This window comes from Protobothrops mucrosquamatus, unplaced genomic scaffold (assembly GCF_001527695.2).
Source record: "Protobothrops mucrosquamatus isolate PMUCROS unplaced genomic scaffold, P.Mucros_1.0 scaffold754, whole genome shotgun sequence".
NCBI lineage: Eukaryota > Metazoa > Chordata > Lepidosauria > Squamata > Viperidae > Protobothrops > Protobothrops mucrosquamatus.
In genome coordinates, this window is record NW_015387024.1 from 306,877 (window position 1) to 317,888 (window position 11,012).

Sequence of the window (11,012 nt, forward strand, 5' to 3'; positions counted from 1 at the left end):
TCTGCCAGAGAAAAGCAATCATTTTGTCACAAATTTGGGTAAACCCAGGATGCTGGAAATTGTATACTGCTGATAGGCTGTGGTTTGCCCATCCCAATATAAACATTTAAAAATTGTTTTAAAAGACTTTTTCTTTTCCTTCTTATTTCATTTAGCAATTAAAGGCTATTCCATGTTCTGGCTCCTATTAAGTTCTGGGTCAAAGGCTGAACATTTTTGCCTTTTCTAAAATTTGTTTACAAATTGATTTGAGTTTCAGCAATTTCCTATCTGACTGCTGAGATGTATGCAAAGCAGATGGTCTCAGGGACTGAAAGTATAGGATGTAGATCCTTGGCCAAAGCTAAGCAGTTGGGGATGGAGTAAGTATATTGAAAAAACAAAAAATTAACAAGGGAACCAATCTGAATATTCCAATGCAAGAAAGTAGAGACATATTTGGAATAAACGGCCTCTACTAAGGGAGTGTGGAATGTGAAGCTCTTCAGATATTGCTGAACACAGATAGTTTTCTCGACTTTTGACCATTCATTTAACAATGGTTCAAAGTTACAATAGCCTCAGGAAAAAAATGACTTATGACCTGTCCTTGAAATTATGACCATTGCACCACTCCAGTGGTCACATAATCAAAATTCAGGTACTTGGCAAATGGCTCACATTTATGACCATTGTAGATCTTGCTGTCAGTGACCTACTATGGAAAAGGAAAAGGAAAGTTCTTACAGGAAATGTCTAATTTAATGAAAAGAAGAACTGGGGCTGACATGATAGCAGTGTTCCAATATTGAAGGGGAAGAGGGGGTCAACCTATTCTTCAAAGCATCTGAAGTCAAGAGAAGAAGCAATGAACGGAAATCAATCAAGAAGAGAACCAACCTAAAACTAAGGAGAAATTTCCTAAAACTGGGTGGGGCAGGGTGGGGCAGGGCAGAGTGGGCAGGGCAGAGTGGGCAGGGCAGGGGTAGGCCAGGGGGTGGGGCAGTTTTGGGGCACTCGGTCTCTAAAAAGTTCCCCATCACTGCTCTATAGTGCAGTGGTTCTCAACCTTTTTAGTGCCGCGACCCCCAACCGGTCGTAAGTCGAGGACTAAACCGGTCGTAAGTCGAGGACTAAACCGGTCGTAAGTCGAGGACTAAACCGGTCGTAAGTCGAGGACTACCCAACCGGTCGTAAGTCGAGGCCTTTCCCTGCCCGGGAGCACCGCGCATGCGTGGTTCCGCCCCCTGCGCTGGCCGAGGCATAGCTGGCAAGCGGCAGAGACGGAGCAGGCCGACCACCAGCTGGCCCAGCCCAAGGGAGGTAAGGCACCCGCCAGAAAAGGGGAAAAAAATGGCGGGGGAAAAAAATGGCGGTCGCGACCCATAGGTTGAGAACCGCTGCTATAGTGCTTTGGATTCAGTTCCTCAATTGCTCCTTTGAAATCCATGAAGGTGTGACTATAACACGCATTCATAGTCGGACCAGGAACCTATGGCCGCTATCCTCAAATAGGCCATATGAACCCAGGAAAAGACATGTCTCTTTATGGCACTGCAGAAGATGTTCTGGGTGTAGTTCCATAGTGCCAAAGCTATTTTGGAAACTGAATCCAAAGTACTGGACAGCCCTACTAGCATGGCCCCTTCTGCTTTCCTCAAGACAAAATGAAATTTCAGGAAACAGGACAAACTGCCTAAATTATTCAGATTTAGCTTCTATGGAGAGATGGGTGGCACTTTAAAAATTAGGGCTTCACAAATCATTGAGCTGATATTTCACTTGGATGAAATTCTGGGTTCTCTTTGTCCATAAAAGCCTTTTTTTACAACTGGTAATGTTGGAAGAGGGCTTGGGTGTGTATCTGTGTTTGTGTGTGTTTGTATGCAAGTGAAGCAAATTGTGATATTTCCTGGCCCTTCGCTGAGGTACAGTATAGCACAACCAATTTATACAAGCCTAATAGGACTTTTCATATCACTGACCTATATAAACATTGCAGATTTCTGTGCAATTTTGGGCGGATTTTTCTGCTTTTGAGTATTCACTTCCAGTTTCCCACAAAAAAGAAAGCCCACTGGGGAAAATAGATTTGCTTAATAACCACTATGTTCACTTAACAACCACTGCAAAAAAAAAAAGTTGTGGAATTGGGAGCAGTCACAGGTTAACCCACTTAACAACCTCCAGAACGTCTGATTATAATTCCAGGCTGAATTAGAGCTGTAAATTGAGGAATATCTGCATCAAGCAATGGTAGCCAGACTCAGCAAAAAGAATTCAGAGCCATTTATAGTGAGAAGAGGGGAGGGGGGGCAGAAATCACCACAAAAGTCTTACATCTGTGCCACCAGCCTTAAACGATTAAGGGGTGTCAAAGAGAGAGGAAAAGAAATAAGATTTAGTGCTTACATCCCCTCAACCCTCTTCCCTGTCCACCTTGCCTCCCTTCCCTTCCTCCCGTGTTTTTATTAGCCAATATTTTTCAATACATCAGCGTCAGCTATGATGAAACTGGTGGCAGATATTCCTGAAAAGCAGCTGGTTCAACATCCCATGGGTCTACTTGCTTTCACTAGGGAGAGTTCTTAAAGTGACCGGGGCTGGAATAGCTACAGTTGGGAACAAACCTAAAGTGGGAGTTGTGGAAGTACACAACTCCCTGGCACATAATATTTTGATATTTTGAAAAAAATGTGGAAAGATCTGAGGTTCCTTCAAGCAGACCCTGCAACATGCGGGCGTCTGGCTTTGGAGTGTCAAATCAAATACACATCTCCAGTTGGTGCGATGTCTCTTGAGGATTTTCCTTCCCCAAAAAAAATGGGAGGAAGCAAGGATTGAACATGATAAACACAGAGAACAAAAAACCTTCCACAAGCTATGATGGGGGTTATCATTTACTGTCATCTCAATTATTACCTGCAGCGTCAGTGATGAGCAATGGAGAGGTACTGCCAGGAAAAAACAAAACAAAAAACAGACAACTTACTTACTTAACAGCGGATCCCACATCACTTACCTGGAACCGTCGCATATCTCGAGGGTTTCCGGCGGTCTTCAAACAGTTCTGGTTGCACTTGAGGAAGAATTTTAAGAAGAATCTGCAGGGGGAGAAAAGGGAACGGGCTTGACATCTTCCGTTTTTAAGAAATTAAACCCTAATATCATTTAGTTGCTTTGCGCCAATGTGTTTGTGCCCTGTGGCGGGAACCATCAGGGGGATACCAACTGACTGTCGAAAAGGAGACTTGTCAATTAAAACAGATTAAAATGACATTTCTGGCTGCATCTGCAAAGCAAGATCTGAAATGATCGGGAACCAGGGCTTTGTCACCCTGAAGTCACATAAGGAAAGATAGAAGGAGTGCAAAGGGAATGAATTTATATATGCAAATACACGGACAGAAGTACAGCGAACGCCTCATTTCCCTTTTCCCTGAGTGTAAAGGACATTCAGACATTACTCTGTAGCAAAACTGACTTTCTCAATGAAGGTCCACACCGAAGCTACAACTCCATCAGGATACTTTGATATGTTTCTCTTAATGATAGAGACGTTTTCAGAGGTGCAGCTCATTTTGTGAGGTGAGAAGAAAGTGCAAAATCTATTTATAAGGTTCAGTTCCATAGAATTGAATTTGGTTCTGTTCACTTTTTTTTTTGTTTTCAAAAATTTATTTCCATTCTGTAAGATTTCCACATCCGTGCACAAATTTTTAGAAGTCCAAACAAAAACTGCCTGTATTTTTGACACCATTTCTCCAAATGTACTCTTTTCCTCTCTGCTTCTTCTTCTTCTTCTTTTTTTTTCCAAATACATCAACAGAACATTTTGTAGAACGCCCTACGCACGGTCACTCAAGCCCTCGTTGTTTCCCGCCTGGACTATTGCAATGCTCTCTACATGGGGCTCCCCTTGAGGTGCACCTGGAGGCTCCAGCTAGTTCAGAATGCGGCTGCGCAGGGGATTTTGGGGGCCTCTAGATGCTCCCATGTAACACCTCTCCTGCGCGAGCTGCACTGGCTGCCGGTGGCCTTCCGGGTGCGCTTCAAGGTGTTAGTAACAACTTTTAAAGCGCTCCATGGCAATGGACCTAGGTATTTGCAAGACCGCCTCCTACCAAATATCTCCCTTCGACCAGTCCGCTCCCACAGAGAGGGCCTCCTTAGGGTGCCTTCGGCCAGACAATGCCAGCTGGCGACCCCCAGGGGGAGAGCCTTCTCTGTGGCAGCTCCTGCCCTCTGGAATGACCTGCCCCCTGACCTATGTACAATTGCGGACCTGCGCCTCTTCTGCCGAGCCCTGAAAACTCATCTGTTCCATGCGGCCGGCCTGGCGTAGTTTTGATTGGGTTTTGTTAGGGGTTCTATATTTTAGAGCAGGCTTTTATGTAATATTTACTGTGATTTTTATTATTACCTGTTCACCGCCCTGAGTCCCGTAAGGGAGATAGGGCGGTATATAAATTTAAATAATAAATAATAATAAATAAATAAATAAATAAATAGAACAGGCTCTTATTTCCTTGCTTTTCCCTCTCACGTACCCTCATTTTTATACTTTCCCTAATTTTAGCAACATTTTCTTCTAATTTGTACGCACACACCCCCACACACACACATCCTCTCTTACTTCCAGCCCATGCATATTCTGGAAAATATGCTTTTCTTTCTTTTGTGAGCTTCATAAAATTTAGCGAAGAAGCATGCATAATGTGAAGGAAAGATAACATGAAGAAAAAGCAATGACATCCAAAAGGTACAACGGATGAGATGTTGAGTGCCCCTGTCAGGGACAAAGGGTTAAACTTCTACCGCGCATATTATGTTCATTATGTAGCCTTGGGCAAACCTCTGCATTTCACTTTAAGTCATTTTACAAGACTTCTGGGAATTTAAATGATAGAAATTCATACATCAGTTGCTCACAGAGCCTTCCACCCACCTATATTCTAGAGGGTTGCCTTATTTTGTGCTGTAAGGCAGCATTTATAATACTCCCCTTCTAATTTTATCTTTTTGATTCTACAATTGCTGGAAATTGGTATCTGGTATTCTCAAGTCCACATCTAACTGTCTATGGAGATTCTCAATCATCCAGGTCATGGTTGTTCCAAAGGTGCTCTTCCAAAAAGCAACTGAAGAAGCTTCTTGGATGAGAAGTGAAATGTTTTTAAGGAAAAAAAACAAGAAAGTCCTGTTGCCCTTTGGAAAAACACCTTTGAGTCAAGTCCAGGTCTTTAAATATCACAATGCATCTGTAGGCATGCAACTTTATCTGTGCTGGTTGAATGGGGAATGCAAATTTGTGATGTGGGAATTAGGTGTGGTTCTGCTTAAGAGCTAATTTGAAATGTTAAATATGTTGGATTAAGACAGATGAATTCTAGATTAGAAGTCCCATCAGGAAATTGATACGCTTCTCTTAGGTCAGGTATTATTTTTTGACCTAATATGTGGAATTTTGGTATGATAAATATGAGTGGGAACAGTCTCAAGAAATGGTGGCACCTGGCCAAATTTGTTTGGGCTAAAAAAAAAATTCTGATGGTTTAGGCTTCGTTGGATAAGAAATCTCCAAGAAATGCAGAAGGTGGAAGGTGAAGAAGAAGAAGAAGAAGAAGAAGAAGAAGAAGAAGAAGAAGAAGAAGAAGAAGAAGAAGAAGAAGAAGAAGAAGAAGAAGAAGAAGAAGAAGAAGAAGAAGAAGAAGAAGAAGAAGAAGAAGAAGAAGAAGAGGAAGAGGAAGAGGAAGAGGAAGAGGAAGAGGAAGAGGAGGAGGAGGAGGAGGATACATTGGAGTTTTAATTGAAGAATAGAATAAAAATATACTAATAAATATGAAGAGGTATGTGATCATATAACACATTTTTTAATCATATAAAACATTAATGGTCAGACCTTTGGAAGTTAGCTGAAGGTCTTTTTCACATGCCCAAGCTAAGCAGTCTTAAAACCTTTTATGACTTCTTCAGTTCTTCCACAACTATTATTTGCAACTGCCTCCATCCACCTATGTTTTTAACCTTTGGTTCTAGTCTGTCTATTTGGACTTAATTTAAATTTTATTATAGGTGTTTTACTTTTTCTAATGGTACTTATATTTTATGGTCAACTGTCTAGAGAATATTTGTTCTGAGTAGCAAGAAGGTACTGTAAATCAAGGGTAGGTGAGTTAGCACACTGGGACACTCAGCCAATTTAGTTCTTGAGCAAATTCCAAGCTTTTTAGTAGGAGTTTGAGAGCTCTGGTGAGAATTCTTGTGTCTTTTCTGTGTCTGTTGCTTGAAAAAGAAGGTAGAAAGAGCAGGAAAGAAAGAAAAATGGGAAAGTCAGAAACAGACATCTCTGCCTCCACCTTCTCCTCCTACTTTGCTTTATAGTCCCAAAGAAAAAGGCCAAGAGAATACAATCTTCAGCAGAAACAACATTGTCCACTCTTGATGTAAATAAAAGACAAACAATAAACATATTAGTTCTATGTAATTGCATTTACTCATGTTTTACAAGAGAAAAGCCCACTTTAGTACTCTGGAATCTTCTCAGTAGTAAATGTTCTAAAAAAACAACAGATGAAGACAAGTACTTGAGATTTGTGCTTTCAAAAGGACAGACGCAGAACTACTCACTGAGTCCTTTAAACTCAGAGCAAAATAACTCTAGCATTATGAAAATGGACAATACTGGAAGACTTCCTATCAACAGAATAGGAAGTCAACAGCTACTTCCCAATAACTCGCTATATTATATTTTGTCCCCATTCAAGATCACTGCAATAAATTTTCAGGAAAGATTCCATTATTGGTCAGAACACAGCAACGTTATTAGTACATCTTTCCTCTTTTAACTTTCCTCTTTTTATATAGAAAGGGTGCATGGAGTTATCCTACCATTGGTATCTTATTTTCCTAGGAGTCTCTAGTTCTATCTAACTTGACCATCCTGTTCCAGCCTCGGGTCTTCCAATATGCTAAATGTGCAACTACTAGAATTTCTAGCAGTTGGAAATTCTGAAGGTACAACCTCAAACATTTGAAGAACACTAGGTTGGGGAAGACTGGCTAGGGATGAATGCAATAGAAATAAGTATGTTGGAAATAAAATAATAAATATATAGCTTTAAACCAAATGTAAACCATTTTAAAGTTGATTGTAAAAAAATGGATTTTTGTAATAGAGTTGTCAAAGTTTGGAATATTCTACCCAATTCAGATGTCTCAGCTACGAATGCTCATAGTTTTAACTCCAACTTAACTTCTGTGGACTTCACCCCATATTTAAGATGTCCTTAAGCGGGTGTGGATAAGTATACTAAATGTGCCTATTGTCCCTGTCACATTTTATTTATTTATTTTTCATTTTGTTTGTTTGAATTTGAAATTTTAATTTGATGAATAAATGTTAAACAAACTAATGTGAAATAAATACGTTGGACGTGGCTGGCTGTAACTTTGCTCTGTAGGCCATTCTGTAAAAATTAAAGGAAAACAAAGCAAGAGCTGGCTAAAGCAGGTAGCTACATTTAGCCAAACTTGGTTATTCCCCCAGAACTTAGATAAGAGAAACTCAAGAAATCCAAGGAGGCTGGATTGGGAAATAAAAATAAACCATTGAAGACAACAATGGCAAATTATTTTATATTGCTGCCATGAACATGACATGTGGTCACCAAGACTCAAAATCAACTTGAAGCAAACCTTTAGCTTTTAAACAAAAGACAAGACGAGCCATGGCAATTGATGCTCCATTGTTTGAGCATTGATCGGGCTACCGGGACTTGAATTCATTTTTGCATTAAATATATGACCTAAGAAAATCTCAAAGCATCATGCCTAGCCATGACAGCTACACAACATGATCCAAAAATTGAGTATGGATGGGTGGGGTGGGCAAGAGAAAAAGATGGCATCTCACAGATAAAAGGATTTGACCATTAATTTCTTAACCGGTATCGGCATGAATATATCCACAGTGAAAAGATGTTTCAAGAAAAATGGATATTTTCCCAATCATTGTACAGTAAATGCTGAACATTATTCCATAATTTGGGGGTCTGGATATCATATCTGTAGCTGAAAGAGCAGAAAATTATTCACATAATAAGGGGAGGTTAAAGTGTGAATAGCATTTTGTTTTGCAGCCTACAATCCTGTGCTATATTAGCCATGCATGGGGAAACTGTAAATCTGAACGTGGCCTCAGGGGGTCTGGCTGAGCCGGTCTGGGCTCAGGAGCTAAGCAGGGTCAATCTTGGTGGGTAGTAGGAAAAGAAACTATCATGCGACACTAAGGCTTTGGGCTAGACTGGGATATTTAAAGCTTAAGGGTAGACTGGGAAGTCAAAAAAAAAAAAACACCCTGGAAAAACTCAATGGCAAAACATATATTTGTATTTCTCACAAGGTAATTACGCAGAGCAGTTTGCTTTTTATCTGAACTTTGCCAAAATTAGAACTGGAAAAGCCAGTCAAATGGATTCCGCTAAAGAAAGAAAAAATAATTAAAATGCTGCAGGAATAGGTTCAGCTTTCTGTTTGTTTAGGAGCATCTTTACTCTATTGTACTTGGAAATGTTTTTTCCGAGAGAGATGATTGGGGAGGGGTGGGTGAGAGAGAAAAGTGGGGAGAAAGGGAAGGGAGGAGGGAGAGAATGTGAGAAGAAGAGTCTATCCCAGCATCTCAGTGGTGCATTTAAATTGCAAGAGGGTGGGAAAAAAAAGCCCACAGATTTAACTGGGACACAGAAAATTTATGAAGGCTGCAGGACAAAATAAAATGCATTTATAGAAGAGGGAAATGGTTGGAAGGAGGGGTGGGCATTGAAAGTCAACTGGGAACTCAACGAACAATTTATTTATTTATTTCCCTTGCTGAGTGCTTGTCTAAAAAAAAAAAAAGCTTTTGCAGTAAGTTAAAGTCCCAGGTGAGCTAGGCCTAGTTCCCTTTCTGTTACTATGACAACGAATTTTTACCGCAGTCCCAAAGTCCCTCTAGAACTCACACATTCATGCTTTGAATTAGAACTTTAAAGGAGAAAGATATATATTTTTCCCAAGGTTTACCAACAAGAAAATAAAACATATATGCACATACACACAAACACAAAAGAAATAAAAAAAAAACAAGGGAGAAAAAAAATGTGTCCCTGCACATATTAAAGTGTTATATCTTCAATAAAATTCTAGTTTGTCAACTTCCCAAACTATAAATTTAAAAAAAAAAAACAGACACAAAGGAAATATGACATATCTGATTCATTTACAATTATTCTTAAATAGCCAATGTTATTAGGAGGAACAAAAAAAATATTAAAAATGATACAATCTGTTGTATACATAATTCTTGAAAACATCGACTTTTTTTTCACTGCATAAATGAATTTTTATTTTCATTAGAAAACAAAAACAAAAAAGTAAAATCTGCAAAGAATCCAGAAGCAATGGGCAACAAATATCATTGTATGACAGCGACTGAAATATTTACTTGCCGTGTTCTGGAGTTTCATTGTTAAATTGATGTTGGAAAAGACTTAGGAAGGAGAACCAGGCAACCTTAGAGAAGGGAGAGAGTCTTAGGAGCTGGGAATATTGATATTTTCATTTCATTGTTGAGAATAGATGGGGTGGGGGGAGAGACACAGTGACAGAGCAGCTAAGACATTGGGCTTGTCAACAGGAAGGTTGGCAGTTCGAGACCAAGCATCCTGTGATGGATGAGCTCCTGGTTTTGCTTCAGCTCTTGACAACCTAACAATTCAAAACTAAATACAAGTAGATAAATAGATACCACTTCGGTGGGAAGGTAACAGCATTCCTTGTGCCTTCAGCATATTGTCATACTGGCCACATGGAAGCATGTTCAGACAATGCTGGCTCGTTCAGCTAGGAAACGGACATATATACATTTAGATGCTTATATCACACACTCCGTTAGTAGGATCACCAGCTTGTAGCATTAGATCCAAATTGTAATTTCCTTCTCTAATTACTCAAGAGAAAGTTAACTCTTGCTATTGGAACCACAGCTATGCTCGTGTCCTTCTCCAAAATGGGCTTGAGATTATCCCTCATTGCCTTTGGAGTCCAAAGGTGCTTTTTCTGAGGCAACTGGACTTTCTTGTTTTTCTTTGAAGATGTTTTGCTTCTCAGAGCTGAAGAAGCTTCTTGGATGAGAAGCGAAACATCTTCAAGGAAAAACAAGTAAGTCCAGTTGCCTTGGAAAAAGCACCTTTGGGACAACCATGATCTGGATGACTGAGAATCTCCATAGACATTTTGGAGGAAGTGGCACTATTCCCAAAATCAATGGACCATCTCCACAAAAGTATGCCTCCACCAGGATTAAGTTGGCATCTGATCTCCACAAAGAGGTTATGGTCTTGATGGATCACCCAAGATCTCAAAATAAGAGAGTTAGCAGGCACAGAAGACAAGAAAATAGAGCAAGTAGCTTTGTTTGGCTGATTCATTTCTCATAGCTCAAGCTTGGCTCCAAGTTTAGTTAAAGTTAGTTGTAACTTAATACCAAACTAGGGATTTTATTAAAGGCATTATCGTTTTAAACCTCTGAGCGGTTACGAAGCATATTGCTAATTTGAGTCCCTCGTTTTTATCTTATCACATCCTCAGTCAATATAAGGGGTTTTTTTCCTAAAAAAAAAAAAAAGAGTCAATGGCTTAGCAAGCAGGAGCATTTGGGAAAATCTCAACTACTGAAGTAAAGCTTGGGATTAGATTTTTAATTTACTAGACTGATTGCCTTGAATGAAAAATATCAATCCAGCTGATCCTTTCATATGCTGAACCATATTTGTATGAAGTCTGGGGAAATAAACCACATTGTTCTGCCCCTTGAAAAGTGCTTACACTTAATATCCCCTTACCTGGATTATTCCAATGTGTTACCTATGACACTACAGTACACTGAAGATCACTCACAAACTTCAACTAATACAGAATGCAATCAGATTCTAACTTTTATATCTGGCTTCCAGATTTAGCCGTGAAATCTCCAGGGACAAGACAGTTGGGGG

At 39.8% G+C, this 11,012-nt stretch overlaps 1 protein-coding gene across 1 annotated transcript in view; it reads right to left on the reverse strand.

The window, feature by feature from the left end:
• EBF2 (EBF transcription factor 2) overlaps nt 1–11,012 on the reverse strand; it is a 202,928-nt gene that overhangs the window by 51,326 nt on the left and 140,590 nt on the right. Inside the window, exon 7 of the mRNA XM_015818501.1 lies at nt 3,002–3,083. Within this exon, the coding sequence (XP_015673987.1) occupies nt 3,002–3,083 (82 nt within the window). The remainder of the gene's footprint in view (nt 1–3,001; nt 3,084–11,012) is intronic.